Here is a 26,848-nt window from a genome sequence, read left to right on the forward strand (position 1 = left end):
TATACGAAGATGCTATGTCATACCATGTGCGAGACGTGCCTGATTGTTGTGCTTGTAGCAGGCTTTGCTGCAGCTCAAGTTCCTTGAGCTGATCGTAGAGCTGTAGGGCTAGCTCCTCGGTATCTGAAAACGCGAACGCGTCGCTATGGTTCGTTTGTAGCAAGTCCGCGTAGTCGCTTGGATCTTGTGTTTTTGTCGTCGCGTCTGCCATGTCAACATCGCCTTTGGCGGCCATAATGCTAGCAGACGGTGTTGATGTAGATTCAAGTTTGCGACCGAGACCGTGTTCACCTGACGGCACGCGATGGTTCCTCTAGGTGACTGCTATGATGCAGCCTCGCGGGGCCCATGCGCCGATCCCTGCAGTAACCCTCCTTGGCGGTATCTGGTACGCATGTGCTCACGCCTCAACTTTCCAAGCCTCGAATCCGCTCTCGCACGGTTTCGACACAACTCCACCAAGCGGAGGGCAAGGCCGAATGTCGCTACAGATCGCTGTAGCTCATACGGGCCAGCGCCTCGACGCTGATCCCGTCGCCTTTACTACAGTCGATGCGCTCAAGCACTGGATCTCGAAGGCAACGGAGATAGCGCCCGAGCAACAGGTCTTACTCACAACACAGGGCAAACACGTCAAGCTCCAAGCGCTCTTAACTGAGGTACGCGTCTACTGTGGGATTTGTAGGACACACACTAATACTTGTGCCACAGAAAGAGATATTCGTCTTCAGTCGCGAACTCTCCAACAACCCGCAGGCTGCCATATCCTCCACACCACTGCCCGATGCCTTCCAACCCGACGATGCCCCGAACCACCTTGCGAAGAACACCGACCTCGGAGCATGGCAGGCCCTCTTCCAGGCCCGCCGCGACTGGGCTTTTGGCCTGCTCGAAAGGTCGCTCTCCATGTCCCAGATCGCCTCGAAGCACTTTGCCGAACAAGCCACCATCGAGAGAGCAACCCAGGTCGCCGTCGGGAACCACGATGCGCACATCAAGGGCTTGGACCAGAAGTACAAGGCAGCAAGGGAATGGTACGATGGGGTCGAGAAGGAAGCCGGGGACAACATCCGGCGGCTTGACGCCGACTTTGAGCAGCTGGGAACGGTGCCTGCTACCTTGAACTTCGCGCGCTTCTTGGCCAAGGAGATGAGATCTCCCCAGAGCATTCCCAGTAGTACTCTTGTTCGCAAGACCCTCCAAGAGTTCCTCGACGTCGAAGCGATCAAAAAGGCTACATCAACCAGCAAGCGCGTTCGGGAGGCTTTTGGCAAACACATGGATAAGATGCGCATGCAGCTAGAGAATATCGAGACAGATTACAACCAACTCCTGAGCGCCGTCAGCCAAAGCCAGAGCCGTTCCATGGCTGATGACTCCGAAGAGCCCACGCGCCTGTACAACGAGATCGATGCCGTCGTTAAGAAGGTCGAGTCGGACTTTGAACACGTCATGGGGCTAGAAGCAAACCCGAAGTCGGTCGCGCAGGTGTCCAAAATGGCCTTGCTTCATACGCGAAACTTTCTACCGGCCATACAAGAATACAGCGTGGAGATGAGCGATCTCGTGCGACGGGCGGTGGAGCAGAAGAACGCTGCCATCAGGAACTCGGTCGAGAGCATGCAGGGTATCGCAAACATCGAATCGGTCATTGCGAGCGTCGGTGCGCAACTTGAGCAAATCAGTATCCCAGACGATGGTGTCGCTGCCTTTGAGCTCATTTCCCTCGTCGGTCGGCTGCCTTATGTATACGGTACACTGCTAGTCGAAGCCGTCCGAAGACGGGAGTGGACAGAAAGGATGGAGAAGGATACATCCTCGCTTGCTGAGGAAATGGCAACTTTTCAGGAAGAGGAAGAGCGTCGGCGCAAGCGATGGCTGAAGCCAATATCAGATGTTGTAAACCTCGAAGCCTTGCAAGGTGGCTCATTAGGATTCGAGCTGAATGTGCAACCTGAAAAGACCGTCTGGCCGATGGTCACTCGAGAAGAGCTCCAAGATTACCTCCAGGACTTGCAGAGACTGGATGGACAGCAATCGGAAGCCGAATTATTTGCCCAAGCTATTAAGGATCTTGACCGACCTACAAAGCAGCAGATCAAACGCGCGAAGAACTTCAAGATGGGTAGTGTTCATGAGCCAGCTTTCGGCAGAGGCTCTCAGCTCATGATGCGAGGCGATGATGAGTTACGTGTACTCAAAGAGGGCAATGCAAAGCTCGAGGAGGAGCTGAAAGGCTACAGGAGCCGGGTGCGACGATTGGAGGATCTGGTACATCGCCAGAGTACGGCCAACAGACTCTCAATAGGTGGCGCGCCTCCCTCATTCGGTATACCTGACCCAACCGACCCCGCAACGCCAACAGCAGAAGTCGCTTCACCGAGACCCCAAGAAGAGCTATCCCGTCGCTCTTCGATCTCTTCCAGGCGCTACTCGGCGAATACAGGACAAGAAGACAAGCGTCGTATTCTTCGCCTTGAACAACAGCTCGCGGCGGAGAAAGAGGCTCGTGCCAAACTTGAGAGCGATGCGCAAGCACGGAGAGACGATGATGCAGATCAGCAACGCCAGTTTGAGGAGGCCATGTCAACCAAGAACAACATCATGGAAAACATGCGAGCGCAACAAAAAGAATTTGCCGACGAACGCAAATCGCTCGAAGACGAGATCCGCGCGTGCAAGGCCAAGATCGAAGAAGCCGAAGATGAACTTGATCGCGTCCTAGGCAGTCGGGATAATGAGCGAACAGGTGTAGATGCTAGAGTCCAGGAGCTGGTTTCGCAACTCGAAACAACCCGCAAAGATGCTGCCGAACAGAGTAAACAAGCAGATAAGCGCATCGAAGCTCTTCAAGCGGAGCTCCGTGAGCGCTCAGCAGTCAAGACGCAGGAGTTTGACTCGCTGACAGCAACCTTCAACCACCTGTCGCCAGGTACCAACGTACCGGACGATCACGCTATGCTTGTCGCACAACTTGAAGATCTTGCAGCGCGATCACTCAACCACCAAAAAGAGCTAGAACAGGCTGTGGCGATGGCAAAGTCAGACAACGAAAATGCCCATGCTAGGATCGAAGAGCAAGAACAAGACTTCAACACCAAGCTTGCCGAACACGAGAAGGAAGTTGCAGCTGTCCGCGAAGAGCTTGACGTGGAGAAGGCCCGTGTCACTTCTATCACTGCAGAACTTGAGGAGGAACGAGAGCATCTACATAGCCTCCGCGCCAAGTTCGCTGAAGGCGAGACCGGCTCCGAAGCTCTCAGGAAGCGCGTTGAGGAGGAAGAGGCCAAGGTTGGTCGTCTTCAAACCGAGCTCGCAGAAAAGAGCTCGCACGCCAACAGCCTCGATGTCGAGCTTATGCGCGTAGAGAAGAAACTCCGCAAGCTTGAGGAAGCGGACTCGTCCCGTACCCACCAACGTATGCATCGGGCGAAGGACCTTAGTGAACGGCTATACACGCAGCATGAGCGTCTGATCCGTCTAGTCGAGACACTTGGATTCGTCATCACTCATGAGAACGGTGAAATGATCCTCCAGCGAGCGTCTAGACTTGGGAATAGCACCATTATGACAGACACTAGTGCAGGACTTAGTCGAAGTACAACAACGCCCTCGCCCACTCCACTCAAGCGTTTCTTGGAAGACGTCGGAGATCTTCACTTCCTTCAATGGACCGAATCTACAAGCCCAGAGGAAGAAGATCAGCGGTATCAGGAACTTATTCAGAAGCTCGAGCTCTTCAACACCGAAACCTTTAGCGACGCTGTTGCGAAGCGGATGCGTGACATGGAGCACACTGCACGAAAGTGGCAGAAAGAAGCCCGAGCATATCGCGACAAGGCCCATCGCTTCCAGGCTGACTCGCACGACAAGATCGCCTATCGCTCCTTCAAGGAAGGCGACCTTGCACTCTTCTTGCCGACCCGCAACAATGCGCATCGCCCTTGGGCTGCCTTCAACGTTGGTGCACCACATTTCTTCCTTCGTGAGCAAGACACCCATAGATTGGGTGGGAAAGAGTGGCTTGTGGCGCGCATTTCAAAGGTGGAGGAGCGCGTCGTCGACCTTTCCAAGACGATGGATGGTGCAACTCGAGCATCATTAGATGGTCGATCTGTCGCCTCTAGCAATGCCATTTCATTTGAAGACGACAATCCTTTCGATCTATCTGATGGACTAAGATGGTACTTACTGGAGGCGACTGAAGAGAAGGCGATGGCTCCGGGCACCCCAGGTATCAAAGGTGCAGTCACAGTGAAGAGCAGCCTAGAAACCGGATTGGGCGAGATGCAGAAAGCGAAGAAGAAGTCCTCCATGGACCCGGCAACTCAACTTGGGAAGTCACTCGACAGTCGCCGCAGCAGCGGAACAAGCAAGAAGAGTGCGCCCCTAGTCGGCCGTCATAATTCGGCTGAAGCGCTCTCGCCAGCTGAACGGCCTGACTCGAATCCAAACTCTGCGACAGCAACACGGGGCGCGAGTCCAGCTGGCACACATGGTCCTAGCCATCTCAGGGAGTCATCGACGAATGGCGTAGACAAGTCTGCGGACGATGGGAATGGAGGCAATGTGCGCGACCTACTATGGGGACCTTAGGTTTTCGCTTTCTGTAAATCTAAGCTCCCCGAACCATGACCTTTGCTTACATCGCTAACACTACGCAGTCATCCATCGCCCAGCTCCAATCCCTCCGCAAGACCTCCATATCAGGCCCATCGAACACACGATCGGATACATCTCCCGTCAAAAGCAGACTAGGAAGTCAAGGCGATCTGAGAAGTCCTCTTAGTGACTCTCGAAAGTCGCCGCTCGCGAGGAAGGGAAGCATATGGGATTCGTTTTTTCAGTACGACATTGAATATCAGGGCAAAGCATCGAAGAAATAGACTTTTTTTTTTTTGTTGAAGCGGTCGGAGAAACGCTTGTCTATACCATCCTGAGTGCGAGTATAATCGCATTCGCTGAACATATCGGCTAGTTCATTGTACATTATATAGGATCGCATGCATGATTACAGACGGAGCAGGCTTGCTGAGGTATATGCTCTGATACCACACCATATGATAGATATATGACTAATATTCAATTCGCACCTTAACACTCCGTTAGGGAGGCTAGGGAAGGTCACACGCCATAGCACCTCCAGGTCTTTCCCCGTCTTTCGTGGTGGTTGTCCCTCACACGCCCGGGTGCCGCATGTTTTCGGATCTCGGCTCAGGCGTTCTCTTGTAGTGTATTTTAAGCAGGAACACTAATGCAGTATCCTGCCTATATTGGCATCGGAAGAAGGCATCTCATGCTCTGTATGGCTGACTCGTGTATTACATTTTACAAGCGATGCCGAGTTCGCGGATCAATGTGTATGTCTAGTGTCGTGGTTTCATTTGCCAAGGACTCTGTAGTCGGTATGTAGGATGCCTAACCGCCACCACGGCAAATCGGATCTGATGTCATGGTTCTATACTGTGAGTTGGCTGAATGTAGCAGGGTGATGATGACTGGAGCGGTATAAAGAAAGAGGCGGTCACCCCGACTGCTGTGGTTCTACAGTCCGAAGAAAAAAACACCAAAGAGTTCTCAACGACGTTCATCCAGCATGCTTTCTCCTATTAAACACCTAGTCCTAGCTTCTGTGCTAGGCATGACAACGTACGCACAATCGTCTTCTGACTCCGACCCTGCGTCCTTGACATGCGATGATCTCTCCGATGGCCTCGCATACAATGCCTCCGTCACCCACAACACAACTGCTCTAAGCATGTCCTGGCTCGGAAGCGAATTAGTGCCGTTGTTCTCAGAAGACAACGGGATCAATTGGCAGATCTCATCTTATATCGGGCCTTACATCTGGCCTGGAGGTGGATTCAGCGAGAACGACACTCAATCCGTTCTATGGTTCGACGTTGGTGAATCGGATACAGAACGTTTGGGCAATCGGATGGGTTTCTGCCACAACGTTGTCCCGTTACAGGACTCTACCAGCTCGAATCTGACGTTTAGCAGACAAGTTTTGGAGAGAGCGCAAGATGACAATGGGGATTGTAAGAGGATGCTGGGAGAAGAATGTGTGCAAGCTCTCCAGGCTTGGTACTCAAGTACAGGGATGGTGTGGGGATCTCAGGATTGCAACACTATCACCCACAAAATACCTTCCGAATGTGAAGGCATGTTGGCCGAAGCTGTGACAGTTGGTAAGTCCTGAATTCGTGGCAACAAAGAGGGCAGAGATCTAACTAATGGCGCTTATAGACACTGCACCATTCAACGCCTCTGACCACGTCCGCATACGGGAATGGGCCAAGTATGACAACGAAACCTACACTGAGGATTTTACCGTACCTACCTGCGACGACCGCAATCTGAGCAGTGGTTGGGGTAATAGGTTCCCTATTCACACCGACTACGACGTGGCACTGAACTTTCCTATTGTGGACATCCTACACTTCTATCCCACCACTCCCGTCACCAACCGTATGACCGGTCGCAGCGTTCATGCAAAAGTCGTATGTTTGAAACCTGGGAAGGTGCAGGACGGAAGTCGGGCTCCGAGAAGTGCCAAAGCGGTGCTTGACGAGAAATTCGGTCCACAGGATGGAGAAGACTCTCAGGATGGGGATGATGCTCAGGATGACGAGTCTAGTGCCGAGAGAGCCATTGGATGGAGTGGCAGGGCTGTGTTCGCATCAATGGTTGGCACGATTGTTGGAGTCTGGCTCGGTCTGTAGAGTACCCAAACGCTTTAGTTGATGCAGCGTATGCCCGAGAAAGAAGCATGTCCAGTTTCGACCGTCATCGATCGGTGTGCAACAATACCGGAAGGATCGGGAATGATGATCATGTAGAACTGTGGCCCACTGCGCAAGCAAAACTCCACTCTTGGACTAAGCCCCTCACTGCTTCTCCACAGACACCGGACGAAGCAACCACACCACAGCTGGAGAGTGGCGCTAAAGCACAGCCAAGCAATGAGCTTACTCTTTACGGATCTGAACCGGCATGTGATTGTGGCTTGACAGCCACGTTATTGCCGAATGCCCTTGTTTATAGTGAAAGAAGAAACCGTAAGAATAGAGAGCACGGCTTCCCAGTTACGTGACGAGACTTCATCAATGTAGTGGCATCGTAGTCTGGTGTGCTAGCGCTCTCTATGTGCGTCATTGGAGATACGTCACACTGGAGGCCGCTAGGAAGTGTGAGTAGGTACTCAGTGTGAAAGGGTTCGCGAGACTTGCCGGAGCGAAAGTACCCTGTACTCACAATTGATGATTTTTCCAGGACACAGGGTTCAGTAAGGCGAGCAGAGCACGCAGGAGGGGTGTGCCTAGCATTAGTGGATCTGCCGCATTTTGTGGGTATGGGGAATATTCAGTCATTGAGCTTGTCATTGACCACTTCAAAGAATTGTGAATACATGCGGAAATAGACTTGAATCTCATGGTGTTCCTTTTGTTACTTACAATGATTGCTAACCTGACGCGCTTCCGGATCGCTCCGTAGAGCGGGTCAGAGGAGAAGGGAACACTGCCGGTCTCAGTCATGCTTAGAATGCATGGGACGTTGTCAACCCTAGGAATCGTCATTCAAAGTCAAACTGGCACTGCGACAGCGCCGAGCAGAGGCGCATCGGACTCCATCACGATCAGACTCAAGCCATACTATCTGTGTCGCGTGGCTTGTGTATCTGTGCTGGCACCAGTGCCATGCGCTGGAACCGCCAACAGGATCGCCGGCACCATGGAGTCGTGCTGAAAGCTTGGAAAGGTGTCATAACCACGGGGTTGGAACCATTGTTGTCTTGCTGGGCCTGTGAGAGTTACACGATAGCCTGGGCAGACGCTTGTCAAGCATTTGCGATAGGTCAAGAAATGCCTCGCAGTTGCGGAAGCACTATTTGGCTAAGCAGAACGTGTGGCGCAATTTTGGTAGCTTGTGTGTGGGCCTGCGATTATACCAGACCGCGTGATACTAGGCGGATGTTGGAGTTGGTCATGAAGCGGGGTCGTGTGTGGACGAAGATCGAACCTGAGCCAAGCCGGGGCCAAGAGGACTAGTTGGTGCCAAGGAGCGTGAGAGACGCGTGAGAGGAGCGGAGCGAATCGCGAGGCGAGGTGATGCATAAAGGCGTTGAGGCTGTGCTGGTGGGCCGATTCGATTAGGGCGCTCCTGTCATGGGTTCTGACACACTGACAATTTAGCTCTGATCTGGCGTTCCTGTGAATTCCCACCCCCTTGGGCGGCATGTAATATGAGTGCCTGAATTGATTTGGGGTAGCAGAAGTTTTCGCAGGCCCGTGGGCGGGAGGATAGATGAAGGGATGAAGATCAACCGACAGGGCTGATGTGCTAGCGCGCTGCGCTGCGTAACGGGTATCCTGCTGCATACGGGACTTGTCTGATTGATGGCACTATCGGAGGCTTGCTACTATGCACCCACGGCCAGGGTACTGCTGTGCAGCCTGTGATAGAGCATGTCTTACCGGAGAGGTGCATGTGTAGCCGCCTTTCTAGTCAATCACGATGCACGCGAGCGGCATCCCAGCATGGGGCCACTGTTGACGTCTGTGTTACACACCGTGGTAAGAGTCCGAGATAAGTGCCGTGTACTTTTTGGTTGCTTCTTCGCATAAACAGCTGATTTCGGGCTGCAGGGCGGGAGAAAGCGGCACCTGCTCAAGCGAAGCGAGGGGACTTTTGCTTCGCAAAGCACCGTGTTGAGTTGACGATTTTGATTGCGATCTGGTGATGACGGGTGAAAAATGGCAGCGGAAAGTGGAGTACATGAGAGACCACGAGGCATGACTTCATCTGAAGCGCATTCCGGCCATGCCTGTACGGGCGATGCGCATGCTCACCCGCCAGCGCTGACCTGGGATTCAATATGTTCCGCTCGCTACCGGTCCGATAGCCTTGGAAGTCTCCATAGTGTAGCACAGTGCAGCGAAAGTTTGGGCATGGAGGGCAGGAGATGGCTTTTGGCAAAATAGCAACCCCCTTGTCGCGGCGCTGATTAGCAGAGCGTCTGAGCGCCGTCGTGTCAGGGCAGATTTCTATGATTGTCATTGTCGCACAGGGTGGCACAGGGGTCCAGCGCCAATGGGTTCCGACACGCTGCGTGGTGAAGGCTTTGGAAGGGCTCTCATGGCGGACGGCGCACCTCGTTATCTGAGAGCGGTGAGAGTCGATAGCACACGGATCCAGCAGCCTGGCACGGATCTGCTTGCAAACTCTCTTGGTCCGCCGTTAGTGCCAGAGCCCGCGTTTGTGTCCCGGTGCCGCGACGGACATGAAGGAGTCGCCTTGTTTGGCATCACGGGCGTTGCTAGGCTTGGGCACACCTGGTCAATCCTCTGCGCGCTAGAAGCTGGAACCCTCGACCCCTGCCGCCTCCGCCGCCCAGCAGAGTGGTCCGTTGTGTTAAATACTATGGCGTCTCCCTAGCAGTCCACGTCGTCGTACCATTCCAAGGTTTACTCAGAAACACCAGTGCCAGCTACCAGCTAGATCAGCCTGACCTGATCACCACCCTGCCGCAGCTGTCCTGACTCATCGCCCGGCTGCCTTGCTCGTCCGTCTCCTCGCTGCAGTAAGCAACCTTACCAAGCCGCCGGCACCGACCCCATCGTCATTCCACCAAGTTCCGGCCTGGGCTGAGTCTACATAACACCGTTGCTTTTCGCCGCACCTGTCGTCCCCCATCGCGCTTGTCCGCTCTAAACTCCGCCGCACTTGTCGTTCCCCGCCCGCCATTCCCTAAACAAGTAGGTAAGGGGTGATCGACCACGCGCGTCCCAATCAGCCATCAAACCTTGGCGCACGGCATCCTACACTGTCAATCTCCACTCCACGGCCCTCCTGCCCTTATAATCGGACCCGCCGCTTCTCTGGACATCACCGCAGACTCCATCTACGCCAGCACTCTACCACTACCGCTTCACTACCACCTATTCACTAGTGGCCACTAGCGTCTACCCCAGATTGCCACCCGTTTTGACCTCGTGACTGCATCCCGCCCGTCACCTCCAAGACCGACACCACGTCTCCCACCACGACGTCGCCATCACCCGCAACGTTTCCCGGAACCACACCCCGAAAACGAATCTATCTCGACATCACTTGAAAACACTACAATGTGCGTCGCCGAACTCTGCGTCACGGTCCTTCCGTGCCAGCACCGCTGGTACCACCTGGTGCGCCCATGCAGCCCCTCCAGCAACCTCTCCACATGCGGCAAGAAGTTGGGAATCTCCGGCTGGGAAGTCAAGTGCGACCACTGCCCCTACTGCCACGGCCACGTCTCCGAGTTTGAGTACAAGCTCATCGGCGACGGACCAGCACCACCTGTCGGATCCCTCTCAGGCCTCGCACGCGCACACTCGACGTCTCTGAACGCAGCCCGCCGGGACATCCGCCTCGACAACATCACCCGAACCGACAGTGCGACCAGCGTAGGCAGCAAGAGCAGCTTGGTCACAGCCGCCTCTGAGAAGAACCGCGCAATGAACTCCCGACTCGACGCCTACTTCTTCCCCTCGGCTGACCAGCCCTACCCCGCTGTACGAGAAGACGACGCCGAGAGCAGCAGCGCGACCAGCCCAAGCGACACATCAAGCAACGACCGCGCAAGCATGCGACACTCGTCCATCTCCATGTCGGCTGAGCCCTACAAAGCCAACATGCTCTCGCGTGTCCGGCAACGCACCAAGCGCATCTCCACCATCTTCAGATGAACGGACCGTCAATATTGCGCTTTCCTTAGCCACGTCAGTACCTACACAACCCACCTCAGCTCTTGGTAGTCCGCATCGCGTCCGAGTCTAGGCTGTGGCTGAAGTGAGGAGTCGCTTCCCCATTGATCCACTTAGCCACGTTTTCCTCGGCCCGAACGGCAATCACATGCCATGATCATGCACTCCGCGGACCGTGCAGGCCATCAGCCACACCTGTCTGGTCTCTGGAGCCGAACTTCTCAGCTCCTCACGACGACTGCCGAAACTCCACTCTTCACTTCATGTATCTGTTTTCTTCAACCTCGCCTAGCGCGCTTTGGCCTGTTTCTCTCATCTCTCTCTTACTTCGGATACCCACTCTGCTCTTGCATTCTGCGCACGCGAACGTGCCCCGGCGACGGGTACTCTTGCGCACTCATTTCGGCCGCGGCGTTCTCACGTAAAAACGACAGGGAGTACTTCAGGCGAACACGAAGAGGGCAAGGGCAACCTGCGTTTGCTTCCATTTTGGTTTGGAATTACCGGGGTTGTTTGGCGTTGGGCAGCAAAACGTTTGTGCGTCATAAGCGGCAGGCGCTTCGTCGCTTTCTTTCTCGCTTGCTGTTGCTATGACTTACGAATGACTCAAGAGTGTTCTAGAAGCTAGTTTGTTACAAAATTCACATATGTTTGCAAACAATTACGTGCATCGCGCATTTACCCATCTCTCGAGTGTTGCAAGTGTTTCAAGCACCCTTACTGACGGATGTTACCAGATTGCCTGCCACACCCATGCATGGTTACGAATCTGTGCCACACCTGCGTGCCACACTTCCGCTCCCATGCAGGTGCTTCGCAAAGCAATCTAGACCTTGCGCTCTGGCACGCACAGACGCGTCACCGCTGCTTGGAGCTACGCGATATCGATACCCACCAGCGCATGCAGGCATGTACACTAAGTGCACCATGACACCCTTTCCACCCCGCCAAGCCATGCAGGCATATACTATTACACCGTATATTCCGCTCTGTCCGCCAAGCTAGCCATATTCTCCCCACCAAGATGGAGAAAAAGCGAGCTTTTCGTTGTCGTGGCGAAAATCTCAGTTTGCCGTCGGTGAAGGATCCCTTTCTCGCCGAATGTCGTGTCCAAGCTCTAGTGACAAGTGCATGGACAATGTCACAAAGTTTGTTGCTTACTCGAAATCTGGTTTGCGCCATGAGTAACGTCTGCAGATCGTCAGCTGCCGGAGAAGTCCATGAACCCTAAGTGATGTGAAGGGGAAATAAACCTGCCCCAAGAGGAACAAGCACACCAAGCCTGAGATCAGCGTGCTTGATCTTCTCGTGCTGCAGGGCATCGATGGTTTGAGTGATAAATATCATCATCGCGCTTGAAGATCTGCTGCTACTCAAGTTTGTACCTTACTTCACAGACCAAGTCACATGTCCCTTTCTGAGGGGTTGCGTCTCGACATCGTGGTACACTTGCGATCATATGACTACAATTTTGATCAAGGACTATAGTGAGTGGAGAGTATCAGGCGTGGAGATCAGCAGAGCCGTAACGAAAAAGCCAAAGGAATGTCGCATCACGCCTGATCAATTTCGACAGCTTCGCCTCACGCGCAAGAAGAGATAGCAGGACCTATATTCGACGCACGACACGCAGGGACGATGTGCACAGCCTCTACGCCAACGTCACACATTGACAAGCCTTCAATATCACCACATAAGCTTCGCACCAGTGTCGCGAAACGAGCAATTTGGCAGATCAAGCAATTGAAGCCCAGAGATCAACCTGCCAGCTGGAAGGTTCCATCACTGCACATCACTCTCGCCGAGTGAGGGGTTCGCATCAAGGGATTTTTGTCGGTTGGGTTCTGATCGGCAGAGCAATAGAGTTCGGCATCAACGGGGAGCGACGATCATGACGCTCGGTACAACGCAAAAGCAAATGAAACCAAAGACTGTGATTTTAACGTACAACCGGCAAGACGATTGCTAGTGTACGATGTTACTGTAGCCGCTCTGGATAGACAAGCTTTGTGGTAGCAACGGATCATTGTATTCGTTTTTTAGTTTATGTGAAGACTACTCAGTGTAGTAACCGAAGTACCTTGACCAGGTCCGCTGTTACACCCATCGCAGTGACCTCGCCGCCAGCACCGGCACCCTGGATGATGAGCGGGTTGTCGCCATATCGCTTTGTGTAGAATGCGATGATGTTGTCGCTTCCTTTGAGTGCCGCAATAGGGTGGCTTGTGTCGAACTTCTCCAATCCGACCTTGACCTTGTTGTTTGGTACGTCGACGCTTCCTACAAATCGGATGACCTTGCCTTCCTTCTCTGCCTCTGCCTTAAGCTTCTCCATTTGGTCGTCGTATTGTGGGAGTTTCTCGAGGAACTCGTCGCCGGATGAGCAGGACTCGAGCTCCTTGGGGATAAGAGACTGAACGGGGAATGATGTTGGCGATTCGACCTTTAGGCCAGCGAGACGGGCGAGGATGGTAAGCTTTCGAGCAACGTCTAGTCCGTTCAAATCGTCGCGAGCGTCGGGCTCAGTGTAACCCTTCTCTTTGGCTGATGTTACCTCAGCTGAGAACTTTCCACCTCCACCGCCGAGAGGCTGGAAAGAGTTGAAGAGGAAACTCATGGTTCCGCTGAAAACGCCCTCAATCTTTGTGACTTCGTCTCCGGTCTCGACCAGATCCTTCAGTGTGGAGATAACAGGCAGTCCCGCGCCGACGGACGACTCGTGGAAGACGTAGCCACCAGCACCATTTCCGTTGCTCGCGGCATCAAAGATCTGTGTCCACAGGCCATAGCTTCCTGAGAAAGCTTTCTTGTTTGGCGTAACAATGCTGATTCCCTTCTTCAAGAAAGCAGGGTAGCTATCCGCAACGTCCTGGTTGCTGGTGTTGTCGACGAGAACCACCTTGCCAGGCGCTTTCTGTAGATACTCGCAGAGTTGTGGGAGCGGCAATGTGGGGTTGGAAGTGTTTTGGAGCTCGGATTCCCAGTTGGAAAGGGATTTGTAGTCGGCGTGGTAGACAGCTTTCTTCGAGGTGCTGAGCCAGATGAGGGAGAGGTAATACGGCGACGAGGGCGATTGGGAGAGACGTTTAGAGAGGGCAGATAGTTGGGAGAGGAAGGCTTTGCCTACGCCACCAGCACCTGTAATTGTTAGTATGAAGCATGTATGTGGGAAGATTGTTGCGCGTACCGATAACGGCGATGAATACTTGACGAGGTAGAGGCATGTTTGTTTGTTGTAGTCAATTGATTGTGCGAATCTTGATGCTGAGGACGTGACGTTTGTGTCAGCTCTCAGGACACAATGGGAGGATATCCAGACTTGAACAGAGAAAGATTGCGGCTCGCGGAAAGCACGGTGCGGCTCTCAAAGGTACTGCGATGTGGGGTTGGTGAATCAAATGTTAGCCAGGTGGGGTAGCTCCTGAGGTTAGTGGCGCAACAAGCTCAGAGCTCCGAACATCGCCGCCGCGCCTACGCGCTCAGCACGCGACTGTCATCACCCAAACCGACTTTCATCCCCAACCCCACCATGTCCTCCAAAGACGCCCATCTCTATGGCGTGCGGCCCAAGGGACGCGCAAAGGCGAAAGAAATCTCCAGCTCGAGCAGCCTCGCCTTCTCCTCGACCCTCTCCAACCTCATCAAGAACTCTTCGACGGAACCGAACAAGCCCACCGCGGGCCGCGCACGGCCACAGAAGGAAGACATCTTCAAGACACACAACAAGAACGTCAAGAAGCGCGCACTGAAGGACCTGGAAGACACCGACTTCACACAGAAGCACCGCGGGCGCACAACCGAGGAGAAGGGCGAAGATGAAGTCGCATGGAAGCGCACGAAGCGGCGCATGGAAGAGAAGGCGCGCCTGTATGATGCCCTGAAGCGCGGCGATGTGGAAGATCTCGACGACAAATACGGCGTCGACTTTGACCGCAAATGGGCTGAGCAACAGGAAAAGGGCGAGGCGGAACACGCCAGCTCATCCGAGTCGGAAGAGGACGAAGAGGAGGAACTTGTAGAATATACGGACGAGTTTGGACGAACGCGAAAGGGCACACGTGCAGAAGCTGCCCGCGAAGAGCGTCGAAAGCGCACCCTCGCCGCCGACGAACCCGACCGCTTCACCGCGCGGCCCAGCATGCCCACCAACATCATCTTCGGCGACACCGTACAAACACACGCCTTCAACCCCGACGAGACCATCGCCCAGCAAATGGCTGACCTAGCCGCCAAGCGCGACAAAGAACTTACGCCGCCACCCGAGGTACACTTTGACGGCAGAGCCGAGGTCAGGCAGCGCGGCATGGGCTTCTTCAACTTTTCCAAGGACGAGGAGGAACGGCAAGAACAGATGAGACGGATTGAGAAGGACAGGGAAGATACTGAGCGCGTAAGGCAGGAGCGCAAAGAGGCCGTGGAGAAGAGAAAAGCCATGGTCAGAGAAAAGAAGAGGGCCATACAGGAGAAGAGGAGCAAAGGGCAGGCGGAGAAGTTTCTGGAAGAGCTGGGCCAGGAGCTGTTCAAGGACGGAGAGACTGAAGTGGAGGACAATTCGACCGTCGCAGATGAGGGCAAAGAAGCTGCGTGAGCCGCAGTCTTGCCATTTCACATTCTACTATGATACCCCAATACGAAGCACACCTTCTCGTTCGAATTGGTGCTTGCGGTCCTGTACATCCCCGTGTGTTGGTCTTTCTATTTCCCCCAAAAATGTTGCTAATCTCAGAATGTCTGAGTGTACAGTCGTCGCCGTTGGTCTTGCTCGAAAACGCTCTGGTGCCGCTTAGCTGGCGGTCCAAATTCGTCGTCCAAGGCCTTTCTTAGACTCTTACGCCGATCTTTACGCTTGTGCCTGCCTTCGACTCTCTCTACCTGGTTCAGACCCCGCCTTACTCTCATATCCTCTGTCTGGATGACAGACGCCTTGTAGGTTGCGACGTAGGGCCCATAGATGGCTTGGAGTTCTGGGCGGTCGAGCCAATCGAGTGCCTTATCGGCACCCATGGCGAGCACACTTATCCTCGCAATGGCGTCTTTGGACAATGGCATCTTAATCGTCTTCATGGCGGAACGGAATGTGTCCAGCGGATCCTTAAGCGTTAGAGGTAGCTTGAGATATGAGGACAGGGCGCTCCCTCCTTTGGCGATGATGTCCTTTCGTACGAGCGCTCCTGAACGGAGGTTGAAGTGATATGCGCATGTGGAGAGGAATCCCTGGACGTTGGGCTGCCCGTATAGAATGATTAGGGCATAATCAATTAGGCGTTCGCGGATCGCCATGTCGTCGTCTCGGCTTGACTTTGTATTACTCTTTTCTCTTGCGAAGCGCTCGGGGTGGAACGTGATGATGGCGATACGACGAACTGTAGTTGGGCTGTTGTCGTAGTACTCTAGCATTGCTGCCGGGATTTCTGCTTTGTAGCGTTGGGTGCCGGACAGATATAGGACCTTTGCTGTCCTGCCTCGCTCTTTTAGATACTGGCAGTAGTCCCGGAACGCTGTCCCTCCTGCTAACAAGAGAACTGGAGCGGTGGATTTGTCGAGACAGATAAACGCGAAAGTCTGCCAATAAAGGCGAAGCTGGCTGGGTACGCTGTCTAGGACCTTTTCAGAGAGACCAATCATCCGCTTTCTGTCGAGGCGTCGGGAGAAGACGTCCACCATGAACACGCCGGTTGTGCGAACATTGGCGACGTTGTATCCGAGTTTGATCAATAGCACAGCGATGGACTTGTTAGACATGTCGTTCAGTGTCCCATACGACATGTGAAGTGAACTTGTCGGGTCGCTTGTCGGGTAAGAGCTCATGACCATCAGCGGATCTTCCGGCGACCCGAACGGCTTCACCAGGTAATCCGGGCGCATATCTAGTCCTACTGTAGGGGTCGACGGTAAGGTGATTCTGCATTCATCATGTGACGCCTCTGCCCACAGGGCGTCGACGATGGCATTCGTAGCCGGCCATGTTGATGGCGACTCCAATATCCCAGGGATGTAGAGAGGTGGCGCATTCCGCGTATGTGTCTTGATAGCCCTGGTGAGCGCTGCGATCTCTGGTGGCGATGGCAAATCGGCACTTACGGTTGATCGTCTGCCCTCTCCTGCGTCTATAAGCCAACCATCATATTCGCCTACTCATCTTATACAACGGAAAAGTTGAACAGGTACGCTGAAGTCTACATTACTACAACAACACAAGTTTGAGAGAGTTTAAAGACAATGTAGTCCTATCAGCTTTTTTTGCATGTATTTCGTGGAGGTGGCAGTCCACTTTCCCCGTAGATGAGGAGTCCTCAAATTCTTAGCAATTTCATCGCAGCCTCCAAGCTTCTGACCTCAGACTCTAGCATCGATCGCCGTTCCCTCGTACCCGCATCTTCCCCAGCTATCAACTCCAGCTGCTCGACTCCCAAACCAAACACCATCTCAGGAGAGAAGACCCTGAGGGGGCTCTCTTCACCCTCAAGAAGAAAGTGACCGATAGCTTGCCGACAAATCACGTCAACAAAGCGCTTTCGTGAGACCTTGTAGTAGCTAGTAAGGACGTCAAGAATGTCTTCGCGCACTTGCTGCACGTTGTCTTTGTCTATGACCAGATTTCGCAGGTTAGTGGTCGATACGAGCTGAGGTTCGGCGCCATCCTCGTGAGGGAACTTCTCTTCGATATCAGCGTCTAAACGAGCTAACCGCTTCTTTTGCACCTCTGAGCTAAAGTAATGGTTGTACGTTGATGGCTTCCCTTCTCGCTCGATTCGCAGCAGAAATTGAGCCTGCTTCATAGCTCGTACATATGCTTTGCGTACTGCATCCATGATGAGATGATCCCATAGCAGGTCACAGATATCCTTGTCGGGACAGACGTGGGCAAGGAGCTTGGCTATGTAGTCGTGCACCAGAATGATGGATTTGCTGACATGAGCCTGGACGAGTTGCGGCCACTTCTCCGACTGTTCCTTGAAGATCATAGCCAGTATGGTACCTGAGAACGTGCCCAGCTCTGGTCCTCGGTTCTCTTGATAGACGCGCTCAATATGCTTGGCAATGGGGTCTTCGTCAGAAGCGATCGGCTCTGGGCACTCGTAATCCTCCATCTCAACTATGTCGCATAGCTCAGGATAGTCTTCAAGTGTAGCTTGCACTAGCGCGGCGTCTTCCTCTCTCTTTCCAAGCTCGTAAGCCTTCTCTTCCTCATTTACACCAGATGTGGAGGATGTCGTTCGTTTGTGACCCTTATGCCAGAATTCGTTGGAGAAGGCCTCATTCATCTTTGTCACGGCAGTTATGAGCTTCAGACTTGGCTGTGCTGTGAAGACATGGTTGCCGTCGTAGGAGCCATTCAGGGCATTTTGAGTGATGGTTTGGAATTTCGTCGAGAGATTTCCTAGGTACGTACGCTGAGATGTCTCGTCAGTACGTGCAGGCCCTAACCCATCCAGTTGCTCTCGGAAGGCTGCCAGTTGGCCGAGAACATCAGATCTGACGTTTGGTAGTTCTCGTTTTGTGATGTTTGTTAGTAGGTTGCTAAGACGGGTCTTGAGCGAGCCCACGCCACACCTTTCTGTAGTCAACAAAGACCTCCACTCCGGCTTGGAGAAGAAGCGCTTCTCTTGCTCCAGTCGATCTGTGAGGGTAGATGCGCGATCGTCGGCGCCGCGATTCTTGACCATGCAGTAGCCCAGACGCAGCCTGTTCCGCCCACCCAAAACAAGTTCTTTGATGGTATCGCGAGTTGCGGTCTCCAGCACTAGATCAGGCTTAGTGAGCACACCCATTGTTCGAACACCTTCTGGATCTGCAACTTCGGCCATCTTGAGGATCTCTTGGGTTGAGATGTCGACATTGCATGGCAAGACCGCTAGGATGATAGTCCGGCTATTTCGCATATACGACTCAACCATGTTGCGGACCAAGGTAACGTCACTGTCGGTGGTCAGTGGAGGATTGGGGACGCGGAAGATACCAGGCACATCAATCACAGTAAAGTGCTCTTGGTCCGGGCCGTTGATCTCGATCTTGAGAATGTCTTCGCTGAACGCTTGTAGTTGAGAGTCGCCGGCATCAGAAGACATCCTGATCCCCATATGTCGGTTAGCCTCTGAGAAGCATTCTTCGAGTACATCGGCGGTAACCGTATCTCCTTCAACGTGGAACTTCCGTAGTCGCTCGACGAGTTCCGGATCTGCGTTTGGTCGGGGGATGATTGATACCGAAACGCTCTGCTCAGGCCGACGGCGACAAGAGATCTGCGTCGCATATCGTGTGCAAAGTCCGGCACCTTGCGGGAATGCGAAACCTGTAAGACTCTCTAGAACTGAGCTTTTACCGGAAGATTGGTCTCCGACTACTACAAGCTGGGGTAACTCAAGATCTCGGACATTGAGTTCTCGGAGCTTGTCTATCTTGTCGAGAAGGGCTTGGTTTGTAAGATTAGGTCTACTAGTATTCGTCATGTTGAGATGCTGTTGTATAGTGGAAGCAAGTGCAGCAGCTTGAATGCCCGATGTGTCAATGATATATGAGCTGCTTCTGTGTTTGTTCAAGATACCAAACAAACATAGCAATCCTGATGTTTCAATCGGTGATAAACCAGGTGCTTCCAGTAGTTCTCTTAGCTGAAGATCGTTTGAACAAGAGGGCGGGCGGGCCATGGAGATTGTCAGTGCACAAGGCCATCATCCATCAAGCCCATTGCTGGTATAGCCCAATTTTGCACCCAGTGAGACTCAAGAACCTGTTGCGCTGAAGGTCGTTCGTCTGGTCGAAATGCCAACATCAATCTCATGAGCTTGACAAATGACTGCTTCTCCTCCTCGTCCATCACGTCCACCTTGTTTTTGTTTCTTGGTTCTTGTATTGACTTCTCCAGAAGATCTTCCAACGACTGATAATCCAATCCTCTAAGGCTTCGCAGTTGATCGTCAAAATACTGGCTGCGATTCGCCCATCTCAGCCACAAGTCTTGAGGTAACTGTCCCAAAGCAGCGACTTGATACTCTAAGACTTGGTCGTTACTCGGGAACCATTCATAAAACAAGAGACGTTGACCCATGATACTGAACACTGCGCATCCGAGACTCCATAATTCCGCAGGGAACGAGAATTGCGAGACTGGGTCCAACAGTATCTCTGGAGGCCTTAGCATCAAGGGCGTGTGGGAAGATTTTCGCACATGAGATCCTGGCTGGAAGGATTCGCCAAAGTCGTTTAAAAAGATCTGGGAGTCGGCGAGTGAGAGCTTGTCACCGCGGCCCCCAAGCCAGATTGGTACGACACCATTGTCGGGCACCCAATGATCCAGAGGGCGTCCATCTACCCTTTCTACCTCTTCGAGCGTGGGTTGTCCATACCTTTCGTATAGTTGGTCTGAGGGAAGATCATCGATGGTATTGGGAAGGCGCAGAAGGATATTTGCTTCATGTAGATCTAGATTCACTGTCAGCGAATTGATAATCTACCCACATTAACTATTCCATCACACACCTCCATGAACTATCCCACGAGAGTGCATGAATGCGACTGCCTGAATAATCTGAGCAGCTATCGCTCGAGCTACTGGGAGCTGAAAATAACGGTAAGGGGACGCGTCTCGCGCTTCGGCAATGCTCATCATTGCAGGTGTCGTGACGAGACAGCGGTGCTTTCTCTTCGTACCACGTATCTCTGGACCTTCCACTTCGAATTCATCCAAAAGTTCAGGAAACAGCGTAGTACCGATATGTTCTTCGCCACCGCGTCTTCCCTCGTCCCACAAAGCCTTCAAGATGGTACTTTCGGACGGACGGTCTAGCCCTGATACACAGAATTTGATAGCAACATACTTTGCTAGGATCTCGTCACGCGCTAGCCATATAGTTGAATAAGAACCATGACCCAGTTTATGTACAATGTGATAGCGAGCCGAGCAGAAGCGCTCGCCGATTCGTACCGGATAGTAGTCTCCAACAGTGTAACGCTCGAAGGGTTCGATATCTTCCATCGGCTTGTACATCGGGAAGGAAGACTCTGGGTTCTCAGGCTTGCAATCTGACATCGGTTTTGTATAACTGCCAGATGATGTGTACTCTCTTACTGGGTTGCGAGACGTCGTGTGTGAATTAGCAGATATGTTGCAGGCGAAGCGATGAGTCGAGCGGAACCGTCGATGAAGAGTTGATCGAGACAACAAATCCATCCGCATTGCGAAGTCTTTCATCACTAACCGCAACTGCAGAGAAAGTAACAAGAGTAGGCGCTTTCATAGGTGCAATGTTCTCGCAAACGCGATTGTCAGGAGCTAATGACTGGGTCTGTTGAGGCCTGCCTGCTGGAGGTGGCGGGGAAATCAACTAGCGTCAGGACCCACCGCCACCCGCAGACCCGCCGACAGCATTCGTATATCACCTCAAGTCAGTGCAAATTCGGTATGCTAGGTACTGATTGCATCGGGCATGAACAAGCAGGTGTTGTCGTGGAACGTTGAGGTCCTTTTTTGGCGGGAGAGCTAAATGCATCTGTGGTATCTTTTAAGCACGCGCGTGGTCTCATCACATTCTTTACATTACGTCTCTACCGATAAGAAAATATATACCAGCCTCCAACATTACTATCGCACCGCACCGCGACTCGATGCATCATCCTGCTTCTACCATCGGGCACGTAGGCATCAGTGGACCCTTCCTGGAAGCTCGGCAGGCTCCATGTTTACATGATGACCTCCAGACATCTCAACCGGTCCACGGCTGCTATCCCATTGATATGCCTTCCGCGTGTGTCGCATGTTTCCCATGCTCAATTCAGATTCCTGTGCGAATTCATCCCGGGGACCGTAGCTGTATCCAGATGGCTGTACTTTCTCTTTTGAAGCGCCACGCTTTCGTCGAATGAAGAAGACGCCAAGAATGGTCAAGCAGATCACTGTAAGCCCTCCTAAAACTCCTCCCACGATAGGCCCAATGTTATTTGGTTTGTGTTCGGAAGAATCGGGCGTCGGATTTGACGTTGACGGCGGCAACGAAGCCCCGGACAGGACATTGGCGCTTGAGGGTGCAGTAGTAGTAGAAGATGGAGGTATCGAAGTCTGTGTATCTGGGGTCGAACTGTCCAAAGGTCCGCTGCGTTCAGTGGATGTCGTTGTTGCGACCGCGTCGTTCGGTGTCACGAAGATGCTTTCGGTTTTCGGCTCCCTTCCGCAGGCAATGTATGACAATGACTGATCCGACTCAATTAAGAGCGCAGTGGAACAGAACTGGTCGGATGCACTGGAAACTTTAATTAGAAGAGCCCCTCAGTATGTCTGAAGCTATAGAGAGACCGACCATGAAATACGGCGAACCGTTTGATCAGACAGTTGGCCGCATCCAGACGCACAAGAGCCTTGATCAGCGCATATACCGACTAAAAGACAAAGTTCGGCTGAATCGCCAGGGTGACAAAAGCCCCATAAGCCGTTGGCGGAATCCGCCAGGCAGACGAAACCAGGGCCAGCCCCTCGAGGTTTACTGGGATTGCCATCGGTGTATCCACAGATAGAAGCAGATGCATCGTCTTGTCGTCTGAAAATCTGTTCCTGGGCGTGAGATGCTTGCTGTGTTGCACGTGGTCCTAGGGGTGCAAAACGGCCACGAACAGGTTCCACGGAGCTCAAGGCGACAAGATACACGAGGAACCTCAACATCTTCCAAAGGCAATGTTGATGGTGACGACGGCGCGTTGATTGGTACAGTACTAGAAGCGAAAGAACAGATGCGACGATGGGTGCGACACGTAGGGGGCATAGATGCGACTTAAAGGCTACTGCTGACCCTACCGCAGGTCTGCGGTCAGCAGGGGCGATAATACAGCCATTTCTTAGATTGCGCTTATGCAGTCAATGGGGCGAAGATGTCGTGTTAGTCTTGAGGGAAACGGCCCCCATCTGCCACAATGTCAGCACGTAGCGTCCATGTTGAGTTGTCTTAAGCCTGATTATCGCCATCGAACCACAATGCCCATTCGCCTTTGATCTCCTAGGTCGATACACTCGCACCTCTGGTATCGTCGCGGATTCAGTATCGCCATAGACCTCATCGTTTGACACCAACGACATGCTCTCGGCGACCAGGGCAAAACCGGCAAGGATGGCAACGAGCGACGCATCCCGAGCACAACAAGCATTTAGATGCACTGGAATATGCATTTTTCCCTTCGCGCGTGGATCTGTCCTGGAATCCCGAGGTCCTGGCAACGCCTGGGCAGAGATAGCAACAACCGCGCGCGCCACCAACACCCAACTTTCGCTGCTAGAATCCATATCCCGGAGCTCACTAAGTTAGCGAAAGCGCGCATACGTGAGCGGTTCTCTCGGTACTGGTAGACGCTGCGTGACGCTGTTGAACTTTTTCTTGTTGTGGGAGAAAGGCAGAAGGGATATGTTGACTGGTTTCACTGGTAACAGACGCTCCGGAGGCACGCACGGGCCACTTGTTCACCCAAACAGTGTTGCTAGTGGGATAACTGTCTGCGTCATTTGCCGCCGTGCCGCAACCCGTGGGCCTATTCTGAGCGCTTCCTCCACGCGAAACGGCGCGAATCCGACTTGCCACTCTCAGTCACGCAGCTACATTCTTTGAAAGAGACTTCATCGGCTTTATTGCTTCTCAGTTGCACCCTGTTCTTTCTTCTTCGTCGCTCCTTTCTAATGACAACGAGGGGCTTGCGATCGGTCTTCAAGGCGACCGCGTTGCTTGCTGTTGTCTTCCTCCTGATAGCCGGCTTTGGGTTTTTCGACTATGGCGATTCCCTTTCGCGAATAAAACCTATCGTCACTGGTATTGTCAAACCAACCCCGGCAGGTGTGTAGCCTCTGCTTCCCGATAATGTGAGTCGGATCTAACATTTGGGACTAGAAACGAAGCCGAGCAACCTAGATGACTCGCCAACAACATCACAAACCCCCGAGCCTCCCAATGCCAGCGGCGGTTCTGAACTTTCGGAAAGTAACAATGCCACCGTCATTGATATACCAGCATATCTGCACGCCATCATGAATCCTGCGTCTACGACTTTCCCACGACTTGAGTGCCCGCAGCCAAACCTTGAAAGGTATGCGTATCTCGGTGGATCATCTGGATCACTCCAACATGGGCAACTTCCTCGATACTTCTTTGCCCTCGATCTACATCAATGTGTTGACCTTCTTCCGCGATTGATTGGCTCCATAGTAGAAACTATGTACTTCCTTGGGCCACAAAACTGCGTGCTATCTATAGTCGAAGGAAGATCCGACGATGGCACCTTTGATATACTCAATCAACTTCACTCTAGCATGCAACTTTTAGGTACCCAAGGCAGCTTACATTCAGAGATAAAAAAGCTAAGCACTCCTAGGTATTCGATACTACTTCAAATCGAGCGATATCAACCCTCTAGCCAAAGGAGAAAATCGCATCGAGAACCTTGCAAAGCTCCGCAATCTAGCTCTGAGAGACCTTATCGCACATCCGGAGCATTACGACGAGGATACTACGGTCATCTTCTCCAACGACGTGGCTTTGTGTATGGAAGATATTCTAGAAATAATCCATCAGCGGAAGTTCCAGGGAGCAGATCAAACGTGTGCCATGGATTGGACATACGTTGGCGACAACCCGACTTACTATGATGTTTGGATCGGTCGCGGTGAGTTTTGACTGTGCGAAGCGCATGTGAGACATATACTGACTGAGTATACCTATTTCTTAGGAATGACTGGGGACCTATTCTTCAATATCCCGGAAGACGGATCATGGGATAACGCTTGGAATCTCTTCTATAATGACCCTAAATCACAAGCGCGCTGGTCGACCTCAAAACCATTCCAGGTGTTTTCATGCTGGAACGGCATAACGGCCTTCACCGCGAAACCGCTCATGGAGAAAAAGATCAAGTTTCGAACGCATAAGGAAGGCGAGTGTTTTCAAGGCGAGCCGAAGCTGTTCGCCAAGGACATGTGGTTTAACGGTTATGGCAAGATTGCTGTGGTACCGAGCGTTAACGTGGAATACTCGGACGAAGGAACAAAGAAGCTCAGGGCTTTGAAAGGATCCACATCCAAGGTAAGTTCTGACTGTGCGAAGTGCATGTGATACACATACTGACTTGTCTGCAGCATGTTGCGGACGAAGGAGATGATATCAAAATCGAGTGGGAGGTTTCTCCGCCGGAGAAAGTGAAGTGTATGCCAGACTATCGACACCAAACGTTTGTTGCTTGGGACGAGGGACTGAGGCGTTAATGTAATCGGAAATAAAATTCGAATGTTTGCAACGATTGCGATACTTGGTGAGAGCTGTATGCTACATGCATACTACGCTAACTATGTCGTATACTAAATCCGTCTTGTAATCACCACACGTATATCGTTGGTCGGCTTTCTCACTCCGGTTCCCGGAACCTTGCCCGGAAGCTTCCATGCCCCGTCCGCTGGGCCAACGTCCCACATTGTAATGATAGCAACAGCTAATGTCACAATTTCCTTCTCAGCAAATATCCTGCCTTTACACATTGCAGAGCCAGATCCCCATGGCTTCAGTCGTCCATATCGAGCAGTAAGCTTCCCAGATGACGGGTCCAGCTCCAGAAATCGTCCAGGGTCAAACTTATCGGGATCGCTGTAGATCGAAGCATCGCGGTTTACCAAAGAATAAGGTACCGACACGAATGTACCCGGCTTGAGTTCATGTCTCAAATCCCCGTCCGTAACGTGAACTGTGTTTGAACCAACAGATCTAATGGACCTAAGATGTGGGTGCACGAGGTCAGTAAATGTCCTACATAAAGTTCGAACGGGGATACAAACGTTGGTTCGTTTACAAGACGGTAGGTCTCGTAAATACACGCCTTCAGCAACGGACAATTCCTTGACAAGCCTTGCATATCCATCGATGTCAATTCTCTGGGGATGGACGTAGACATCGTAATATATTGGGTCAGTTCCTCGCGGAGTTGCTCCAAGATATCGGGTGTGGAATATAAGTAGGTTAACAGCCAGAAGAGGAGTGGTTGCGTGTTCGCATTCTGGCCCCAAAGGAGTCCAAGGTCTCCAGCACCACGCTCAGGGAAGGACCAACCTTCCCTCCTGTAGACGTTGTTCCTTCCCAATGCTGTTTCACCAACGTCGCGCATATCAGCGTCAAAATCGACAGGATCTCCCTGCTGGTACTGGTCGATTCGGCGATACAAAGCCTCGAGTTCAGTGATGAGACGGGTCCGCGCAGCGAGACCCTCTTTCATCACTTTCAAAGGAGCCCACAGAGGCAGGCCAATCATTAAAAGGGGGAAGAGATCGTTATCAAACTTCCACAGATCCTCTAGTGCCTGTGGATATCGATCGAGGAAATCGCGACCGTATAGCTGTGGGATAGCGATGCAGGCGCCAAAGTCTCGAATCAAGCTTTGGAAGTTTGCCTCCACTTTCTCAACACCACCGGATTCAGGGTTGATCACCCGAATTTGTGCCGAATGCTCCCACAACTCCATGTCGCGAGGATTAGACTGGAAGGTCACGAAGGACTTCACTTTTTCGGGTATGCAGGCTCTCTCCAAAGCAGCAGTGGCAGCGTTCTCGTTCATGAAGACTTTCTCGACAGGTGCTCGTAGATCCCTGTTTGAAGCGTCCATCTTTTCTTTGAATTGCAGTGAGTCTACGCCGCCGAATACACGGACGAGAAGGGTGTACTGAGACGGCAAAGGATCTAAGATGGATTTTGCCATCAACCGTGTGATGTGCGGCGAATCGATGAGTATTTGGTGTTTTGATGAGAGCCCAACAAGAGATCCACTGTTTCGCCGCAGCAACATCCTACAAAAGCGGACATGAGTATTATTTCTATATGGTTAAAGCTTCATGGTACTCACAGAATACGGCGACCCAGTCCATTCTCGGAGAGAAGATGCGAAGTTAACCCAATCTCAAGTGTTGCCCAGACGGGAAACAGCTGGTACGGTTTCGGTTTCGACGCCACTCGAACGATAAAGATGACGAGGAGGACGATGATGGCCACAGCAATGACACCAGTGTTCGCTGCCGCTTTCCAGCTCGCTAGCTGGGAGGCATCGGCATGCGATGAGTGCATTGTGTTTCCCATAGCCGCACGACTGACGAGCGT

At 52.6% G+C, this 26,848-nt stretch overlaps 8 protein-coding genes across 8 annotated transcripts; 5 read left to right on the plus strand and 3 right to left on the minus strand.

The window, feature by feature from the left end:
- Positions 1 to 479: 479 nt before the first annotated feature.
- J4E88_001314 (uncharacterized protein) lies at positions 480 to 4,886 on the plus strand (the record flags this gene model as incomplete). Its single annotated transcript, XM_049394984.1, has 3 exons — positions 480 to 659; positions 712 to 4,569; positions 4,665 to 4,886. The coding sequence occupies 3 exons, from the start codon at positions 480 to 482 to the stop codon at positions 4,884 to 4,886; spliced, it is 4,260 nt and encodes a 1,419-aa protein (XP_049258848.1).
- Positions 4,887 to 6,166: 1,280 nt separating this feature from the next.
- J4E88_001315 (uncharacterized protein) lies at positions 6,167 to 6,725 on the plus strand (the record flags this gene model as incomplete). Its single annotated transcript, XM_049394985.1, has 2 exons — positions 6,167 to 6,191; positions 6,250 to 6,725. The coding sequence occupies 2 exons, from the start codon at positions 6,167 to 6,169 to the stop codon at positions 6,723 to 6,725; spliced, it is 501 nt and encodes a 166-aa protein (XP_049258849.1).
- Positions 6,726 to 10,127: 3,402 nt separating this feature from the next.
- J4E88_001316 (uncharacterized protein) lies at positions 10,128 to 10,727 on the plus strand (the record flags this gene model as incomplete). Its single annotated transcript, XM_049394986.1, has 1 exon — positions 10,128 to 10,727. The coding sequence occupies one exon, from the start codon at positions 10,128 to 10,130 to the stop codon at positions 10,725 to 10,727; it is 600 nt and encodes a 199-aa protein (XP_049258850.1).
- Positions 10,728 to 12,804: 2,077 nt separating this feature from the next.
- Positions 12,805 to 13,969, minus strand: J4E88_001317 (uncharacterized protein; the record flags this gene model as incomplete). Its single annotated transcript, XM_049394987.1, has 2 exons — positions 12,805 to 13,883; positions 13,933 to 13,969. 2 exons carry the CDS (start codon positions 13,967 to 13,969, stop codon positions 12,805 to 12,807), a joined length of 1,116 nt encoding a protein of 371 aa, XP_049258851.1.
- Positions 13,970 to 14,274: 305 nt separating this feature from the next.
- J4E88_001318 (uncharacterized protein) lies at positions 14,275 to 15,333 on the plus strand (the record flags this gene model as incomplete). The annotated part of the gene is made up of 1 exon (XM_049394988.1): positions 14,275 to 15,333. One exon carries the CDS (start codon positions 14,275 to 14,277, stop codon positions 15,331 to 15,333), a length of 1,059 nt encoding a protein of 352 aa, XP_049258852.1.
- A 134-nt stretch (positions 15,334 to 15,467) lies between these two features.
- J4E88_001319 (uncharacterized protein) lies at positions 15,468 to 19,195 on the minus strand (the record flags this gene model as incomplete). Its single annotated transcript, XM_049394989.1, has 2 exons — positions 15,468 to 16,841; positions 17,081 to 19,195. 2 exons carry the CDS (start codon positions 19,193 to 19,195, stop codon positions 15,468 to 15,470), a joined length of 3,489 nt encoding a protein of 1,162 aa, XP_049258853.1.
- Positions 19,196 to 23,704: 4,509 nt separating this feature from the next.
- On the plus strand, positions 23,705 to 24,975 carry J4E88_001320 (uncharacterized protein; the record flags this gene model as incomplete). Its single annotated transcript, XM_049394990.1, has 5 exons — positions 23,705 to 23,712; positions 23,791 to 23,804; positions 24,090 to 24,380; positions 24,444 to 24,796; positions 24,850 to 24,975. The coding sequence occupies 5 exons, from the start codon at positions 23,705 to 23,707 to the stop codon at positions 24,973 to 24,975; spliced, it is 792 nt and encodes a 263-aa protein (XP_049258854.1).
- A 449-nt stretch (positions 24,976 to 25,424) lies between these two features.
- J4E88_001321 (uncharacterized protein) lies at positions 25,425 to 26,453 on the minus strand (the record flags this gene model as incomplete). The annotated part of the gene is made up of 1 exon (XM_049394991.1): positions 25,425 to 26,453. The coding sequence occupies one exon, from the start codon at positions 26,451 to 26,453 to the stop codon at positions 25,425 to 25,427; it is 1,029 nt and encodes a 342-aa protein (XP_049258855.1).
- Positions 26,454 to 26,848: the final 395 nt, after the last annotated feature.

This window comes from Alternaria novae-zelandiae, assembly GCF_023758075.1.
Source record: "Alternaria novae-zelandiae strain BMP 2774 chromosome Unknown scaffold_2, whole genome shotgun sequence".
Taxonomy (NCBI): domain Eukaryota; kingdom Fungi; phylum Ascomycota; class Dothideomycetes; order Pleosporales; family Pleosporaceae; genus Alternaria; species Alternaria novae-zelandiae.